Source organism: Mchenga conophoros, linkage group LG3, assembly GCF_057382185.1.
Source record: "Mchenga conophoros isolate Kocher_MC1m ecotype Shallow Benthic linkage group LG3, M_conophoros_male_GT1.1, whole genome shotgun sequence".
Classification (NCBI taxonomy): Eukaryota; Metazoa; Chordata; class Actinopteri; order Cichliformes; family Cichlidae; genus Mchenga; species Mchenga conophoros.
The window spans coordinates 44,795,894-44,815,415 of record NC_140528.1 but is presented as its reverse complement, the minus strand read 5'-3'; the positions used below and the strand labels follow the sequence as shown (position 1 = coordinate 44,815,415).

The 19,522-nt window shown below is 41.2% G+C and overlaps 2 protein-coding genes across 3 annotated transcripts; one reads left to right on the top strand and one right to left on the bottom strand.

Moving 5' to 3' along the window:
• Positions 1–2,239: 2,239 nt before the first annotated feature.
• Positions 2,240–7,153, bottom strand: LOC146578919 (uncharacterized). The gene is made up of 5 exons (XM_085269133.1): positions 7,073–7,153; positions 5,523–5,678; positions 5,284–5,385; positions 4,858–4,956; positions 2,240–3,423 (listed from the first exon to the last, which is right to left on the bottom strand). The coding sequence occupies exons 1-5, from the start codon at positions 7,122–7,124 to the stop codon at positions 3,320–3,322; spliced, it is 513 nt and encodes a 170-aa protein (XP_085125259.1). The 5' UTR covers positions 7,125–7,153; the 3' UTR covers positions 2,240–3,319.
• Positions 7,154–10,280: 3,127 nt separating this feature from the next.
• LOC146578918 (butyrophilin-like protein 2) lies at positions 10,281–19,437 on the top strand. 2 transcript variants are annotated; one of them, XM_085269115.1, is made up of 4 exons: positions 10,281–10,354; positions 18,030–18,389; positions 18,929–19,006; positions 19,121–19,437. In XM_085269115.1, exons 1-4 carry the CDS (start codon positions 10,285–10,287, stop codon positions 19,156–19,158), a joined length of 546 nt encoding a protein of 181 aa, XP_085125241.1. In that variant the 5' UTR covers positions 10,281–10,284; the 3' UTR covers positions 19,159–19,437. The 2 variants fall into 2 exon arrangements, with proteins under 2 accessions (XP_085125241.1, XP_085125242.1); XM_085269116.1 differs by having other exon boundaries at positions 19,089–19,437.
• The last annotated feature ends 85 nt before the right edge of the window (positions 19,438–19,522 follow it).

Below are 19,522 nucleotides of genomic sequence, written 5' to 3'. Positions count from 1 at the left end.
AATAAACACTGTCAAATTCAAGTTTTTTTTGTGTGTATATGTATATAACGACCCATATAACGAACAGCCCTTTTGAATGTCTCCCTAATTCCGAGGTCTCAAGGTTGGCAAGTATGGTTTACAGCTCCATTACAAATGAAAATGTAACCAGTTCGAGTCTATATTTAAACACAGAAGAATGCTGTGATATGTTAAAACATATTGTACATTTGAACTCGCTCCAGCAATGGTGTTAAATTCAGCTTTTGTCATGACCTGGGTAAGTGTCTGGTGTTTTTCCGCCTAGCACCTGTGCTTTCCTGTGCCCGCCCCTGTGGGTGGAGCCAAAGGCCCTCGTTTGTTTTCCCCAGCTGCAATCCATTGGAGGCAATCACTGAGGTGATACTTACGCCAGCTCAGTCCTCTACTTACTGCCAATTCATCTGCTATATCATGGTGGTAACCTGCCCTCCTTGTCTCTTGTTGGGCATGTTTTTGCCAAAACAAACAAACTGCTAAGCAGTTTCAGGTTTGTTACAGTAGTTCCAGAATTACACTGTGGTAAGAGAAAGATACCACAAACGTGTGTGTGTGTCCTCCACTACATTATTTAATTGTTTTTACATTTTCTAATATTCTGTTTAATTATAAAAGTAATGTTATAACATAGCTTAACAAATAAATAAACACATCTGTACTGACTAACTGTTTGTGGATCAGACTGAAAGGATATGGACACATGTGTAAATCAAGTAGCTCAAAGCATTTTCTAAGCAGTTTGTAATACAGTCAAGACCAATAATCCAGGCATTAGAGATCCTTATTCTTTCACTGTGTTACAAAAATCCATCCTCTTCCGCTTATCCTTTTCAGGGTCGTGGGGGGCACTGGAGCCTATCCCAGCTGCCTTAGGGCGAGAGGCCGGGGGCACCCCACCTCTGAAGTGGCCCGAGCAAGCCCCAGGCTCCAGGCCCCGATAAGCGGCCGCCAAGGAATGAGCCGGTGTGTACCTGGACGCCCATCCCCGGACACAAAGAACCACCAACGCACCGACACCTGAGGGAGTCCGCCACTGGCAGGGGAAGTGGTGGTAGGGGGAGATAGGCCTCCAAACCTTGGAGGGCCTGAGATGTCCCCAGAGAGGTGGCGTCTGATACCCAACCTGACATATAGACACAGAAATACAGGCACACACAGATACAAACATCCATTCCCACCCTCATGCTCTCATATGCACTTACTCCACACTCAACCAACGTGGAGACAGACATAAAGAGACGTTGTACACACGATCAGACTCCCCAAGCGTACTCTACAAACCGGGTCTAGGTACCCTTGCCCCTGGAGGGGGGAACTGCACCCAGACCCAGGTGGTGTTACCCTTTTCCCTGCGGTGGGGGGAGGCAGACCGCCCCGACTCCGTAGCAGCAGGGAGGCCCCACACTCCAGACCGCAGTCGGACGGCCAACTCCTCCTCCTAGGTTTGGGGTCTTCACACACCCCCGTTCTCTGTTAGCCATCAGGGCTGGGCGGAGGTGTTGGCCGTCCGGTTGGGTTCTGGGATGCGAGCCTCTCTGCTACTACTGAGCCAGGGGCGATCTGCTTGTCTCCACCCCAGGGGAAAGGGTAACATCTCCTGGGTCTAAGTAAAGTAAATCCGTTGGGCATCTTTCCAAACGGGAAGGGAAAAAAAACAAAAAAACCCCCCAAAAAACCAAAATTGGAAGGCATAGAGAGGGGATAGCCTAACATATGGAACAGGAAGTGACCACCGTGTATTCTATTTAGTTCAACAAAGTAACTGTATTCTGAATATCACCTATTTAAATGGTAATGGAACGGAATACAGTTACTCATATTTTGTGTTTTAAATACATAACGCTGGTACATGTATTCCGTTAATCCCCAACACTGCCTATTAAAACAGGTTAATATTGGAGGGGAGTTAAAGGGATCTGCTGGATTGATAGTGGCCTCCTTGCTGTTCGTCAAACAAAAATAAAACATAAAAAAACAACAGATTTAGGATTCACAGCAGCCTCCAGCTCAGTCTCCTGCTGCTGTTCCAGTTATTTTAGTTTTCATTCCCAGATTTCAAACATTCCTATAACTGGGAATAAAAGAAAGAATGTCCAACCCACCTATACTTACCCTCAGCAGGCAGTAGGACGTCATCCAGAAACTTATCTTAAAGCAAAATGTGGAAGAACATTTGATAACAGTTCAGTTCCTTTTGTTTATTTTGCCCCATGGAGTCACATTTAAACAAAGAATGTTCAGATTCATCCAGTAACACAGCGGTCCCCAACTCCCGGGCCTCGGACTGGTCCCGGTCCATGAGTCGTTTGGTACCGGGCCGCGAGAGTTGAGGCTCAGGTGTGATGTATGGTTCTCAGGGTTTTTATCGGTTTTCAGCCTTATTTTGTTACTGTTTTGATCGTTAACTCGGTCTTCCTGGGTCTTTTCACGTGTGTTATGACTAAACCTTTTTTTTTCGGTACCGGTACTAGTTTTATTTTGTTGTATTTATCCACGACACCTTAAAGGCCGGTCCGTGAAAATATTGTCGTGCATAAACCGGTCCGTGGCGCAAAAAAGGTTGGGGACCGCTGCAGTAACAGGTATTCATCACATGTGGGAGAGATACAGAAAAATGTGTGTTTATATGATGTATTTTCAGTCTGGTAATCCTTCATCAACAATAAAAACATTTTCACTCTGAATAACTAACTATAAACATATCACAACATATAGACATTAAGTAGTTTTTCATTTGCTAATACCCAGTATTAGCAGTAGATGGCAGCAGACTCTGAAGGCCTTTATAATCCACAAAACTAACGTCATGTCTATGTTCTTCTTTGTGTTCGTTGTCTCTATGTTTCACATTTAAAATACATGCTATCTGATGGAAGCATGATTAACTATGGTTCTATAATTTTTTGGACTGGATCAGGGGAGCTGTCCAGTTTGAGCACCTCGGGGCGACTGTTGCTGTGATCTTTTTATTTGCCATACAAATGGAACTGAATTGACTGAGTTGAATTATTTCAATCAAACAATTAATTCAATTAAACTGACTAAACATGATGAAATGTTTTCTTTTTCATCAAACCAAATTTCACGATTTTGAGTTTGAAAGCACAGAATGCTTTTAATTTAATAATGAAACAGTTCATTGGGTTTCTGAAAACTGTCATATGAATTGCTGCTTGTAACTCACACAATGCAGCGATGCTCATGCTGTTTATAGTCTGTGGTTGCAGTTAATTTGTTTGTTTCCTATCTGAACTGAAGACAGATGTTTTATCAGTCCATTCAAATTTTCCATCAGTCATCTTCATGAAACCCACAGGACAACACGAGAAGAGCAGCTGGACTCCACTGGCTGGACTGGTCGACTACTTTGGAGATTGGAGTAAATGACCTCTGGCTCCAGAAAATCTGAGCACACAAACATGCACAGCTCAACCCACAGCTCTGTACAAAACCAAACCTATATGCAGTTAAATCGCAACAAAACAACAAAAGAACTGTTGAGTGTCATCAAAATGAAACATTATTGATCAAAGCTCAGACAGTTTAAATAATATAAATGTTATTTTTAGGGCAGGGTGTTCATCTTTCTAAAACTCATTGTCCTTATCAATGTCAAAACGCCATGAATGAAGCTCAGTACTTCCTCCAGCATTTTCACATTAAAAGTTTTTCAGCCTTTCTGTCATAAATTAGCTTTTAATTTGAAAGAAAGCCAGCAGGAAATGCTTAGGTTTAGTAGTTCATGGAAAAGAAACAATGAGCCTCAGCAGAGTGCTGACTGTGTTTCTGTCACCCAAACTTTATCTTATAGTTACTCACCCAGAAACCGCAGATCAGGACCTGCTCTGTGTTTATGCTACAGATACACTTCCTGGTCACTTTAAAGGATCATTTCAACCTTTTAGAAAAAAAAATCCTAATCATCTTATAGTGAAGAATAACTGTACCTGCAGGTCTGTTTGCTCTGAAGCCAATTTGTTCATAACTAGTTCACACTTCTGAGTAGATTATAGCTGGATCACTCTCTGCACAATGAAGCAATTTTTAAAAAAGGCTGCAGGTTTTTACAGGTCATACTGGCAGCCTTTTTGTTCAATTCTTACAATGAAATGTAACATAACAGAGAACAAAACTGATAACCGAATGGAAACTAAAGCTTTTTCCTAATTCATCTGACCCTAACCTTTGACCTAAGATCTTGAAGAATTATATACGAAAACTGTGTATTTTATTATCTTTACCCATATGATTGGAGCACAACTAGCAGAAATCTATAAGCTGTATAAACTTGAGGATTTTAACATGTGTTCATGCAGACTGGGATTTTAGGAAACTTTACTGCTTCATTGTGACGTTGTATTGAAATCATGACTCATGTGACCCAGGGCCCAGTATAATGTTGTGAAGTTTGAAGAAGATCAATAAAAATGTTGGGTAATATACCATTTTTATGATATTTCTCATTTGGTGTGGCCTTAACCCGACAGTAATCGGTCTAATTCCATCCAAAAACAAAGACTTGTCAAAGAAGAGAAGAGTATCAGCAGTGTGGTGATTCTATATCGGCAACTTTGTATAGCTCTGATGCTGTTAGAGAAGAAATGTGCAGATCAGGTCATTTCGGTCATGTGGTGAACATGACTCTAGCTGCCCTGATACCATTTAAAATACAGCAGCAGAATTTCAATGTAGAACAGCAAGTTAGAAACTTAAAGAGATTCAGCTTAAAATAAACAATCTTTAGCTTAAGACCAAGAGCGTCTAAGGCTGGATTCACGATAAAGCCCCACTGTGAGCTGTGGGGGTCTGCAGTGACAAAGCAGAGTGGTTGTACCTCACCTCTCCTCTTTGACTGTTTTTTCTTGTCTTTGATGATGATTCGTCCATAAGTGACGTCGTCCCTCCTCACTGTGGAGTAGACTGCAGCTGGATCGCTCTCTGCACAATAAATACACACAGTGGACATCACTGCAGCTAGAACAGGCGAGAGCTGAAATGAGCTTTCAAACATTGCAGGAAGACACACAAGAATGTAGGAAATATATGATCTGAAATAATGAACTGGCTGTTTGATGGGGTTTGGTTATAATGTTCAGAGAGTTTTGGTGAGAATCTGAGTTTCTCTGGAGTTCTGGGGAGAATTTTTTAAATGTTTAAATCAAGTTTTCCCTTTCCTCTTTTCTTTAACTTTCCCTGTAACTTATTTAAAGTGACACTGGACTCCATAAAGATAGCAACATGGACCCTCAGCATATAAAACACTACCTGGGCTCTGTCTGGCTGGCTGCTGTTGATAATTTGAGGTTATGATTTCACTGTATATGACGCCATCTGTGATGACATTTTCTCTAACTTCTTCTGCATCCTCTGAAATGAAGAAAATGAACAGCAATGTATTTTACTGCTTGGACATAAAAGTGTTGGACATGTTTGTTATTACAAGTTTCAAAATAAATCTATAAAATGTTTGAAAATTATTATTTTAAAAAATGTAATAATCTTACCTTTGGGTTTTCCACATACCCATCGTTTCACCACCAGAACCACTAACATAAGCAAAACCACAGCACATACTGATCCAATAGATGACAACACAGGAATGAGTGATGGAGAAGGAGTGATGGAGGCAGATGTAGGTGGAGGTGTGGTGGTGTGATTGTCTAAAATAAAGCAAACACAGTCACTAAAGGACTGGATTCAAATCCAAATGAGATGCTGTGGCACGACCTCAAACAGGCTCTTCATTCTCAAAACCACTCCAATGTGTCTGAATTCAAGCAATTCTGCAAACACGAGTGGACCAAAATTCCTCCACAAGCATTTTGTATTTGTTATCTTTGACTAAAATTAAAATTGTTTGATAAAATGAAACATTCAAGTGTGACAAATTTGCAAATAACTAAGAAAAATGAGGAAAGGGGAAAAGAACTGAGGTGACAGTGCATATACCTACTTGAAAAGTAGACTAGATCGATTACATATGACACTTCTATCAAAGTCATGCGACTTTCACAAAATGCTGCAGCATCTCGTGTTCCTGGAGAAATTACAGGGTCTGAGAAAATCGCTCATGTGCATCCATCCACCAAACCAGAAACAGACATCCTGTGAGATAAACCTGACACAGTTTCCTCCTCATGTTTACTAAAAAGTTCAAACAGAACATCAAAAAAAAAAAATTCTTTCTGAATGAGCAACACTTACAAGTAATAAAGAAATTAAATGTAAAATAAAGGCATAGATAAAAAAAAAAGATCCATCACCAGAAACCGCTGCGGCTTTATGGAGGCTACAGGAAGCACTGAATATGAGTCACATCCACAAAGCAGTCCACATGTTAAAGTAGTGAAGCATGAAGCCAGGGTGTCTTTTCTTTCATTGTTATCGACCTTTACAGAATTATGTGGTTTTCAGTTGGTCTCAGTCTTCGATTAAATTTTTTTTTCTGTTTGAAGCAGAAAATCTTCTTTTTTTGAGTGTTTTTCAGCATTTTAAACTACTTTCACCATGACAACAAATGCTGCAGACCTAATCTTCTTGTCAGTGATAAATAGGTCCAAACCCTCACTGATCAATCAGTACTTCAGAAACCAGATCTGTAAGATTCCACAGACCACATGGACACAAATGGTCTTCATTGTACATTGTTGGGCAAGGAAGCAAGAAATCGAGCAAGAAACAACTTTATTCCAGCATTTTTAAAATCTTATGGCTTAAATCCTAAACCTGGTTAGAAAACAATGCAAAGGAGCTCCTGGCTTCCTAACCTGTTTTTATTGGAGACTCTGTCTCCTGAATTTGTTCTTTACTTAATATTATTAAAGATATTTATTGATAAAATAATTGCTGAGTGTCCTGAACAATGACAATTAAAAAATGTCAGACGTTAGCAAATATAATACAAATTAAAATGTGCAAATTAATATAGATTTTTTTTATTTTAAATTCTGTCGGTAGGTTAAATAAACACTTCATTTTCAAAATAAAAAAATACATATCATGTTTCAAGTTTTAAAATGATGAAGCGGGCACTATGAACACACATGGAACTCACCTGGCAAAGAAAAGGCCAGAGAGCCAATGAGGACGCAGGAGACGATCCACATTTCAGTGCTGAGCTTGCTGCTGAGGTTGTGATCAGTGTCTGCACGATAGAGGAGGACTGAGTAAGACGGGCTTAGACTCTGTATTTACAAAACACCCAGAGCTCACTTCTTAGTCTGCAAACAGCTGTGAGGGAGGAGCCAGTTTATTAGGAACACCTCTTTCACTCATTGCACTCAGACGCAGGCCTGGGGTCAGCTGTTGCCTGCTGTGAGTGAAGAAATGATGCTAAACTTTTTTACTCTGTTTTGTTTTTGACACTTTCAATAATTAAGCAGCGCTCTGAAAGAACACTTAGATCAAAGAACTGATAATATTTGGGTATATAAATGTGCATATAATATTCTGTGCTTCAAGACATCACTTAAACAAATATTAAAGAAAAGTGATAGTCCCCGTTTAGATTTCAAGCCCATCGAGGAAAGAACAAAAAAAAATCAAATGGTGAAACTGGATGGTTTTCAAGGAATGATCCACCCTGCATGACTGCCAATGTTTTGCATGCAGGGCCAACACAAATGATGGTTACTCATGTGCAGGCAACATATGCAGGACATTAAACTCTTAATCACAGATTCCACCGAAAAATTCATCCGGATCAGGAGAAGTGTGTTCTAGATCCAGCAGCAACATGAAGAAGAGCTGCAGTGTGTGTGTCCAGAATGTGCAGGAAGACACAGCATGCATATAACAAGTGCAAGAAGTACAGATGCAACACACATAGAAGAAATGTGTTATACAGTCAGCATGAATAGATTAAATAGATTATTCTTCTATTTATGTTTGCCAAGGATAAACGTAAACAAAGTCAGAGTGCTGCCCCCTGCTGGCTGTATTTATTCAACCTTTTCATCCACAGTCAGTTCAGTCAGCCTCTGATTCGCACTCACAGCAGTGACTGTTTAAACCAACATTAAAGCTGCAGGCTGGATTCACTGGAGCGGTTCAGATGCTGCAGGAGGTCCAATTTTAAAAAAGAGGTTCTGTTTTGCACCTCAGAGCCTCCATTTAAAGTTATTATGATACTATTTGGGAGAATAGAAAGAGGTCATATTTAGTGCTGTTTGCTCTGTACCAAATAAAAAACAAATGAATGGTTTTCTGATGTTGACAACTTTAAAAATCAAACCTAAACATTCACATGAAAATAAGCGATAAAAAATAGCTTATAGTTTATTTTCATGTCATAACTGATATTAATCACATGTGGGAGGAAAAACAAAAAACATTATGTTCAGTAAAGAAAAGAAAAAAGATTTCACATCTGTCCACACATATTGTATTTTCTCAGTATTTTCTAGTTCTGAACATTGTGCTGTTCGTTTTAAAAAATTATTATAATTCTTAGGTTCCTGGTTATTCATTTGCCAAGTTTAAAGTGTGTTTCTGTTAGCCTTCTGTTCTTAGTGACCTTAGTTGTCTAATCTTCTCCTATATTTAGTCAGTCTTGTCCCCGTGTTTACTCTTGTCTCCCCGGTTTCTTTGTCCAGCTTGTGTGTCAGAGTCTCTGTCAGTGTGTTTCCAGTCTTATTTTGATTGTCTCTTGTCCTGTATGCACTTTGTTCAGGTTCGCTTCCCCTTTGTCGTTATGTCTGATTTGTGTCTCCACATTTGTGTTTCCACTTTTCCCATCCTGTCGTTATTGTGTGTATATTTAAGTCCTCAGTCTCCCTCTGCTTGTTGAGGCATTTTTCATGTTCTCTTGTTTATGCCAAGTCATGAGTTCCTTGCTTACAAGAGTCCTTGTTTCTAGTTTATCTTTTGTTTGCTTCTTTTAGTGTTTCTTTGTACTTTATTTTTTAGTTCCGTTTCACAGCAAATAGAGCTGTTGCTTAAGTTCTTTACTTCCTCCTATGTGTACGGGTCCTACCCTTGCCTGCCACACTGACAAACTTGACACCAGTGAGCTTTGATCTGTTGAAAGGCGCATCTAGTGGTCATACTGGTACACATCATAAGTGATGTTTCCTGGGTTCTATGGGTGTTTCGGGCCTCTCAACATTACACGTCCTTACCTAGATGATCCAGCCCTGTCCCAGCAGCTTTACCCAATCACCACCACTTGTAACCCACAGCCAACTGGCAGCTGTCTCTTCTGCTCCTGTTGGAGTCCTGGTGGCTATACTTTTGTATGGTCCCCATCAGAACACCAGACTGAGCTTTACTGCTGGGCTTTGGGGATCAACTAGCCAACAGGATGGAGCCAACCGTGCTTCCTCTGGTACTTTATGAGCCTGGGCCAGCTTCCTTTTAAAGTGACTTTGTGTGAAAAGTCACTTTAAAACCATAGTGGAAAAATGCAGCTCAAGTTCAGACACGACTTCATCTCAAGGAGCAGAACAATGAGTCCACTGATAACATGTACACATTCCACTTTTTATTTCTACAGAAGTCTGGTGACACCGCAGTGTTACACTACACTGCAAATATGTTTTTACATGTTACCTGCAGGCCTGCACTTCACTCTACTGCTGCACATCAAACCTGAATGCAGGTTCCTCTGCACCAGCTGCAGTGTTTGCTAAGAAAGTGCAAACAGCCCAAATGAATAAAACAGGACAACAAAACTATTTTTTGTAATAATCAGAAATGACAAAGCTATTTTTTAAATAGTGTTTTCATGCTGATTTCAGGTTGTTGTTTTTTTCATGGTTTTACTGAAACGCAAGCACCAATCAAGAAAATCTTGCATTATCATCAGTACTTAGACAATTAAGCAAACATCATGGCATCTGTTTTAAGCAGCTGCGAAAAAAAATGTGTTTTGGCGACAGCGTGCTAGTGAAGGGTCAGTCTTAAGTGGCTTAACAAGCAACAACAGCTGAAAATGGTGAGGAAGAATGATTGAAGAACTATTCCTCAAGGCCACTTTAAAACATCACAATAAAGTCTGGCTGCTTGGAGGCAAAATATATAGAGATGACATATGGCTCAAGACAGCAACATAGAGGGTGACAGATATCAGAGGTTTTTAATCACGCAGAGAAACAGTGAAGGGCACAAAGTTTGAACATCTTAAAGACATTAAACAACCGATCAATGTAAAACATCTGTTCCTCCTCATGCACTGTTTCTAGATTCTATCAGTGGACACGCCCCCTCGAAGGTTAAATCGTCTGTCATCAAGGAAGTTAAAAGTTTTTCAAGGCTGAAGGAGGAGAGATGTCTGCTGGTACATCTGCGTCACTCTGCTGCGGTTTGCTGTCTGCCTGCGTCTTGCTGGTCTCTGCAGGTGAGTCTGAGCAGGGTCTGGAACAGGAAACCAGTTCATTCCGCAAGTGTGTTTGCAACTGTTAGGCTTTAAGCTGCAGGAGTGAATATGCGATAACACTGCTGTTTTATATTTTCCGGTCTTTTGAAAATGCCTGTCAGTCTGTGTTCATGGATACTTTAAAACTTGTGCTAAAAAAAACTATAATGCGAGAGGAAGATCAGGTTTGCAGAGTGAGGCATCTACACAAAAAATAAATAAATAAACATTTTAAAAAGTTGTAAATGATGTTTTGAATTAATAATTTATAGCTTATGTATTATTTATTTATAACAAAGTATTTTTGTAATATTTAGGAGAATTTAAACGGCAACATAATTTTTGTAAAGGTCAGTTTTTGTTTCTTGATATAAGCCTGCATAGCTATGGGTAGTGTCCAGCAGAGGGACCTGTCACGTAGTTAGCCACAAGCTGCACTTCCAGCTCAGACCCAATTTTGTGGCTCACATGTGCCACAATGCAGCTCTCAATGAAGCGTGAAGCAGCGTGATACAAGACAAAATTAAGGTACATGTTTTAAACTGTACTTTTCCTGGGAAAAATGAGAAGGCATTATTATGACTTATGACACTTGGAAGAAGGCAGCTAAAGAAATCAGAACAAAGTTAAAAATTTTGGCTCACCTGAAGAGCTAAATAATGGCAGTCATGACATAAGACATAAGCACGCTGTAGTACAACGGCATTATGAACCCATTCTAGCAGCCAATCCATGATTCCAGACATTGTTAAACGAACAGATGCTTGTGCAGTGCTTACAACTAACATTTGTGAAGTCATTGCTAAACGACAGGAAAATATTGAAAGGGAAAGAGTACAAGTGATGTTAAACAAAGGGGAATATGGTTCTGTGTTTGGTAATACCGAAACTGAAACATCATTCCCAGATGGTTCGGTTGCATACTCAAAGGCAGATTCTACTGGCAGTCATGAGGTGGAAGCAGAAGCTGAACTTGCAGCCAAAAGCCACAGAAGAAATACTGGCACAAGAAACCAAGATCAGACAAATGGAAATTGAGTGGAAATTAAAGGAATTGGAAACAAAAGCAAGGTTGGAGGAGGAGAAAACTAAACACTATCAGTTAAAGGCAGACAGTGAAGTGAAAGTAGCAGCTGCCCTAGGAAGAGCCTTTAGTGCTCAAAACGACATTGAAAGCCATGATCTAGCATCCTGCCACAACTTAGAAAATTCCGCAAATCTCCCCAACAGCGCGACACAACTTTTTTTTTTTGTTATCATCTATTGTCCACCTGGGCCTTACACAGAGTTTCTGCCTGATTTCTCAGACTTTTTATCTGATTTAGTTCTGAGCTCAGATAAAATAATTATTGTGGGTGATTTTAACATCCATGTAGATGCTAAAAATGACAGCCTCAACATGGCATTTAATCTGTTATTCGACTCAATTGGTTTCTCTCGAAATGTAAAAGAACCCACCCACCACTTTAATCACACTCTAGATCTTGTTTTAACATATGGCATAGAAACTGAACATCTAACAGTGTTTCCTGAAAACCCTCTCCTGTCTGATCATTTCCTGATAACATTTACAATAATTGATTACACAGCAGTGGAGAGTAGACTTTATCACAGTAGATGTCTTTCTGAAAGTGCTGTAACTAAGTTTAAGAATATAATCCACCCACTGTTATCATCTTCAATGCCCTGTACCAACACAGAGCAGAGCAGCTATCTGAACGCTACCCCAACAGAGGTCGATTATCTTGTTAATAATTTTACCTCCTCACTGGCGATCGTGGCTCAAGAGTTGGGCGTTCGCCTTGTAATCGGAAGGTATCCGAGCCCCGGCTTGGATAGTCTCAGTTGTTGTGTCCTTGGGCAAGACACTTCACCCGTTGCCTACTGGTGGTGGTCAGAGGGCCCGGTGGCGCCAGTGTCCAGCAGCCTCGCCTCTGTCAGTGCGCCCCAGGGTGGCTGTGGCTACAATGTAGCTTGCCATCACCAGTGTGTGAATGGGTGGATGACTGGATATGTAAAGCGCTTTGGGGTCCTTAGGGACTAGTAAAGCGCTATATAAATACAGGCCATTTACCACTACGTACGACTCTGGATACTGTAGCTCCTGTGAAAACTAAGGTCTCTAATCAGAAGTACCTGACTCCGTGGTATAATTCTCAAACACATAGCCTAAAGCAGATGACTCGTAAGCTGGAGAGGAAATGGCGTGTCACAAATCTAGAGGATCATCATTTAGCCTGGAGAAATAGTTTGCTGCTTTATAAGAAAGCCCTCCGCAAAGCCAGAACATCTTACTATTCGTCACTGATTGAAAAAAAAAAAGAACAACCCCAGGTTTCTCTTCAGCACTGTAGCCAGGCTGACAAAAAGTCAGAGCTCTTTTGAGCCAACAATCCCTTTAACGTTAACTAGTAATGACTTCATGAACTTTTTCACAACTAAAATTTTTATCATTAGAGAAAAAAAATACCAACAATCATCCCACAGATGTAATATTGTCTACAGCTACTGTCATGGTCTGGCTGGTGGACCGTGGGGATGTGGGGAAAGGAGGACCCAAAACGCAGACTCTGCGATGCAAACAGTGCTCTTTATTTACAGTGAAAAGCTGTAAACACAATAACTCCCCGTTGCTCCCTTGAACCCTGTGTGCGTGCTTCCCCCCGACGTCTGTGCTCGTGCTCCCCGCTGTTGTGTTTCTGCACACCCCGTGCGTGCTGCCTTTCTGGACCACTCTTCCTCCTGCAGGGAAACCATAGAAGCAGCCGTCAACACTAACCTTCGGCGGGCATATATGAACAGCACTGACATATGCTGAGACACACACTAACTTAGTACGATAACTCAATGATCCCGCACCGGTGGGAGCTCCAACACTCTCCTAAGTAGCTCCCCCGACGAGCCCTGATCACCAACAGGTGTGGCAGAAACTTAAGGTGTGGCCAGTCCTCCCGCAGGGCCACACCCATCAGGCCTGCAGGTGGCTGTGCTCCATCCTCCAGCCACACCCACAGACATACACACCTACACACCCACACCCTGCCTATACATACGAGTGGAACACAGACTAACACAGCATTGTGCAGAAAAACACACACATCACCAAATAATAATAATACTACTACTACTAATAATTAGAGATGGCACGATACCACTTTTTTATGTCCGATACCGATATCATAAATTTAGATATCTGCCGATACCGATATGAATCCGATATAGTGTTTTTTAATCAACAAAACTGTTTTTTAAAATATCTTGCTGCATTTTGCAAGTCTGCAAGTTCATACTCAAGTTTAAAACAACAACTACACTAAAGCTATTCTGTTATACCTGTATACAAAAAAAATATTTCATAGTTCAGCAATACTGATCAATCTAATAAACTTAGACCTACACCATCCTCCCTATTCTGGTATTTTAAAGAGTACTTAGCGTAAATATTAAGCAACCTAACTAATAGGGTTCCAACTCCCAGCAACAACAAAAATAAATAAATAAAAAATAGGGAACCACCCCTCACGCGCCACCTCATGATGCTTAATCGACGTAATCAACCTTAATTTGATGCAGTGTGAAAAAAAATGCACAGAAATCAATTATTTTTCAAGAAATATTAAATAGATTCAACATCTTTCTTCAACAAAATTGCAGACTGCACAGATGGTACCTTCCCAAAGTAAAAAGTACTATAGCTTACTAGGGTATATATATATTAGACTTAATCACTATATACAGTAATTGATTTCTATTCATTTTACATCAAATTAAAACTTTGGGTGTCAGATAATTATTTATTAAAAGCTCGACATTTTAAATGAGAATAAGAAAGAAAAGTATGTCTTTGTGCCCCCCTTTCCCAGTTAATGCCCTATCGGCCCCCCTGGCTAAACTTTGCTAGATCCGCCCCTGCACAGTTACCAGCCGTCAGCTACGTAGAAAAAGATCCTGGTGTAGAAATTAATATTTAAATAAATTGTAACAACAGCTTATCAAGCTTAAACGTGCTGCTGTTGTTCAGCCGCTGGTTTGCTCTTTCTGGCGCAAAGTGGACCAAAAACAAATGAGAGACGGACTCGCGACAGAAAAGCCGATCAGCTGATCATTTAAGCAGTTTCACGATTGAAGTAGCAGCCGGAGAGCGAGAGGCAGTCTCTCGTTAAGCTTAACGTGGGAATGCTTTACAAACATTCAGAGATGGACTTACACACTTGCTTTACTTCTCTCGGGGATAACTTTGTCGTAGATGAAATGCCAGGTTGCTAGCGAAGCTCCAAATGCTATCCAGACCACCGACGGGTCCCGCCTGCCACAGCCGCTCTATCACGTGATGCATACTGCTCCGACTGCTAACGTTCTGAGGTGAGTTACGGCGTGTTGCAAGTTTTGTGAGGTGCTTTTGTGATATTTAATGGATCGGATTACATTTTTTATTTTTCTCCGATATCCGATCCAGTAATTTAGGTCAGTATCGGACCGATACCGATACGTAATATCGGATCGGTCCATCTCTACTAATAATAATAATAATAACAACAACATTCAAAACTGCTCAAGGACCCCCGAGTCCTCCAGAGCCGGGTCCGTGACAGCTACTCTTAGTACCATTGATGTTTTCTCCAATTGATCTTTCTGAGTTAACTTCAATAATTACTTCCTCCAAGCCATCAACGTGTCTTTTAGACCCCATTCCTACAAAACTGCTCAAAGAAGTCCTGCCATTAATTAATTCTTCGATCTTAAATATGATCAACCTATCTCTAATAATCGGCTATGTACCACAGGCCTTCAAGGTGGCTGTAGTTAAACCTTTACTCAAAAAGCCATCTCTAGACCCAGCAGTCTTAGCTAATTATAGGCCAATCTCCAACCTTCCTGCAGTGAAATAGGACACCCCCCCCCCCCCGGACCTTACACACACAACACAGACATCACATGGGGATACAGGTCGGAGATCGGTAGCGTTACAGAAAACAAACGCTGAAATATACACTACAATGGGAAAGTACAAGAGGAAAAAAAGAGACCTCTACTCTTGTTGGGCTCCTGGGAGGATAGCATGAGAACAGGAAACAAAAAAACTCCTCTGCACAAAAAAGCACATAAATGTCCAGAGCACAACAGTATGGAACACGTGACAAGCCACAGGGTCGGGTGGGGGGTGAAGAGTAATCCGACCCAAACACAGCAGCCATCCTGCCCAGCGCTACCATTCCACCGCGGGCTCAGACCCGCCGTGTTCCCAGGAAGGAACAAGCATCGAAGGCGCTTGGAAAGGGAGGGGGGATGAGTGTGTGCATATCAGTGTATATGTATGTGTGCGCATGTCCAGAGTTCAGCTGAGACAGTGTCCTTCGCCCTGCTAGGCTAAGTAAACAGTCTGCCAGCCAACCCAGGTGGCCTTGCATGGAATGGGAAGGAACAGTCTAAACACAGTCGTTATCAGGGTGTTTTTTGTTCGGCTCCAGCCTTGCAACCGCAGCTGGCACCGAAAGGGTATCCGCATGAAGTGATGGTGGTTTTTACTTTAGTGCGAACAACTCATATGAATTTTAAAGCAGTTCTACAGTCCAACACTGGTCTCTCAATCTCCCGTTGGAGAGCCGTGAGCTTCGCCATACTTGCGTTCTGTGATGTTGTCATTCTTGTGCTCAAAGAGCCGATTCTGAGAACTCACGACCACAGTGAGCCTCCCCAAGGTGTAATCCAGTCTGCACTCAGAGATCTTATTATGAATATTCGCAGCAGCCGTAGCTTTTCCAAGATCTTATCCATGCTGCACTCAATGAGCCCATTTTGAGAAACTCACGCCTCTCCCATCGTTTCAATCCCAGCGGGCAGCCTTGTGGGGGTTTCTTAAATCTTCGATAAGTCAGGGCCAAGCCAGCTCTGATCAGCCAGAACGCCTGTTACCATGGTTCCGAATAGGTAGATATCTTCAGCACTTAGGCTCACCCAAGCCCAAACTTCTCGTTGAGAAAGGGGTGTCAATTGCATTTAGGGACCAGTTGATCAAATCCATAATTCCTCTTTTAGGTTTTAGAGAACAGACTGTGAGAGAATGTTCCAGGGTAAAGTAATACAAAAAACACGAGACTAGACAAGGACATAAGAGGCTAAGCAGGGAAGCTAAGGGAGAGGAGGAGAGGAGAAAAGTGGGACCGCCTTCGTCAAGAGCAATGGCTTATTTGAAGAGTTTCAGTCAGGTTTCAGAGCTCATCACAGCACAGAAACAGCTTTAGTGAAGGTTACAAATGATCTTCTTATGGCCTCTGACAGTGGACTCATCTCTGTGCTTGTCCTGCTAGACCTTAGTGCAGCGTTCGATACTGTCGACTATAATATCCTATTAGAGCGATTAGAACATGCTGTAGGTATTACAGGTACTGCACTGCAGTGGTTTGTATCATATCTATCTAATAGACTCCAGTTTGTACATGTAAATGGAGAGTCCTTTTCACACACTAAGGTCAATTATGGAGTTCCACAGGGTTCAGTGCTAGGACCAATTCTGTTTACATTATACATGCTTCCCTTAGGCAGCATCATTAGAAGACATAGCATACATTTTCACTGCTATGCAGATGACACCCAGCTCTATCTGTCCATGAAGCCAGATAACACACACCAATTAGTTAAACTGCAGGAATGTCTTAAAGACATAAAGACTTGGATGGCCGCTAACTTTCTGCTTCTTAATTCACCTGGTCCAGTCACCAGTCACCTTTCTCACTCACTATGTGTTAATAGACCTCTCTGCATTGAATCATATCTGTTATTAACCTCTGTCTCTCTTCCACAGCATGTCTTTATCCTGTCTTCCTTCTCTCACCCCAACCTTTTTAACAGCCTACAAGTTTTTTTGTTTCTTTGTAAATATGGCCCTAAATATCAATGAGACCCTTTAAATGTTACATAATGTTATATAATTATAAAAGGTTTCCTTCAGTGACAACTTTTATTCAAGATTTAGCACATGCATGTTTCCAAATTTCAGCAACATTTTGAATGCAGGGGTATTTTTACAGAGTGGCTTTGTTTTCAAATGTGAAATATAAATATATCCACACTGCACATCAAACACACAACTCGCTCCCGAGAGAGTATATTTATTAACAGTGTCAGGATCTTACACTTTGAGTTTTCTTGTGTCCTTGTGATTTTCTATTATGATTTGTTCTAAGTTCACTTAGTTGCCCTAGTTTAGTGTCTTAGTTTGAGTTTCTTGTATTCTCTCTAAATTTCCTGTGTTACGTTTAAGGTCCGCATCTTGGTGTCAGTGTTTTTAGTTTCGTGTCCTCTCCATCCTGTCATGTGTAAATTCCTCAGCTGTGTTCCCTGTTTGATTCCACTTCCCTCATTATCTTCTGTGTATTTATGTCAAAGTCTCCCTCTGTTCCATGTCGCGTCGTCCCTCAGTGTTGTGTGCGTTTCCCAGTGATTTCCCTGTGCCTCCTTGTGAGTTAGTTTTAGTTCATCCCAGTGTACTTTTGTATCGCCCTTTTCCTTTCTGTTAATAAAGCCGTGCTTTGAGTTCATGCACGTGTGGAGGAAAACCTTTTTCTCTTAGATTCTTCCTCTGATTGGCTGCTGGATAGGTAAACAGTCGTACTTTGATCCATTTAACCTCTCTGCTCTGTGTTGTTTCCTCTTTCAGTCCATAGAAACATCACGGTTGAGCCCGGACAGAATGTCACTCTGCCATGTCGAGCTCCAAACAACACCTCGTCCATCTGCGTAGCAGAGTGGAGCAGGGCTGACCTCGGGACAGATTATGTCCTTTTTTACAGAGAGAAGCGAATTGATCCAGACAACCAGCATCCATCCTTTGTGAACCGGGTAGATCTGCAGGATGGGGAGATCAAAGATGGAGACGTGTCTTTGATTCTGAAGCATGTGAGGGCGAACGACACTGGAACGTACCATTGTCGTGTCGTTAAATGCCGTCAACGGCAGAGTCTTAATATTCCAACTCCCCCCATCAGCAGCATCCAGCTGACTGTTGTTGATCCTTCAGGTGAGTGAGTAGAGTTCAGTATGTGTGTGTGATCAGAGGTGAAGCTGCTTCCTGGTTGTTGATCAGACTTTGTAGAAAGCTGCTGGGTCTACTGTACTATGAAGAAAGTTGAACTTACCCAGTATACTGTCTCTGTCTGTTGAAACATCTACCCAGGTTTTATCAGTTCAGCTGAGAGCGTGTTCAGAGGGGGTGTACGGGATGGGGTTGGCACTGATCACAAACTGGGATTTTTATCTTTCCTTGTAAAGAAAATATTGAAAATCATGCAGCGTCAGTAAACCCACTCAACAACAGAGTGATGTTGTTTTATATGGTATTTTTTGGATGTCCAGTTTTGGTCCACTGAAGGGGCTGTTGTGGATGTCTTTTCAATGTCAAACTTTATATTCATTATAGGCTCTGCTGTAGGATGTTTTCTGTGTGAAGGAATGCAGAGTTATCAGCAGACAGCTGCAAGATGGCGTGTGAATGTCATAGTACAGGCCTCAGGTCTGTGATCACATACCTGACAGCTGACACCTCTTTCTTACCTCCAGGTCTACAAGGAGGCGTCAGCAATGGAGGAAGCATGATTGCATGTATTGGACTTATAGCTGGTCTGTTTGTTCTTGTTGGTGAGTTTTGATCCGTAGAAAACCTGCCTGGAGCTGAAATGTCTTGGAATTTTAAAAAAAATGTTTATCTTTAATTTTCCAGCTGAACTCTGAGTCAACACTGTTGTCATTCAGGATTTGAAAGATTCCCACAACTGGAAAGATTCCAATGAATGTCAAACCCACTCATCGTCACGCTCATCAACCAACAGGAGGTGATGTTATAATAGAAAATTCAGTGATAGCAAATTGTGTTTTAATTCAGAGAAGCAACACGTTTTGATAATATTTAGGTTAGCAGCACTGATCCTGCGTTCAAACCTGAGCAGGACCCTCCCACCAGTGCAAACAAATGTTAATTTACTGTAACTTTTAACCCTTGACCTTTATTTGTTGAACTACAAAAGTCCAGCTTGTTCATTATTCTCTGCAATGTCACGAGCCATTAAAAATCAGATGAAAAGTTTTGCAGTAACATGTGTCCTACATTTATGTTGTATTTTTTAAATGTAACATGTGTACTGAAAACAACAGCTG

Bases quoted from the DNA above. Each gene is read 5' to 3' on its own strand.
- LOC146578919 (XM_085269133.1), bottom strand. From the start codon at position 7,124: ATGTGGATCGTCTCCTGCGTCCTCATTGGCTCTCTGGCCTTTTCTTTG. The intron at 5,386-5,522 runs GTAAGATTATTA...TCTTCATTTCAG, and splicing joins GGTATGTGGAAAACCCAAAG to AGGATGCAGAAGAAGTTAGA. The intron at 3,424-4,857 runs GTGAGGTACAAC...TTGTGTGCTCAG, and splicing joins AAAACAGTCAAAGAGGAGAG to ATTTTCTGGAGCCAGAGGTC.
- LOC146578918 (XM_085269115.1), top strand. From the start codon at position 10,285: ATGTCTGCTGGTACATCTGCGTCACTCTGCTGCGGTTTGCTGTCTGCC. The intron at 18,390-18,928 runs GTGAGTGAGTAG...TCTTACCTCCAG, and splicing joins GACTGTTGTTGATCCTTCAG to GTCTACAAGGAGGCGTCAGC. The intron at 19,007-19,120 runs GTGAGTTTTGAT...GTTGTCATTCAG, and splicing joins TGGTCTGTTTGTTCTTGTTG to GATTTGAAAGATTCCCACAA.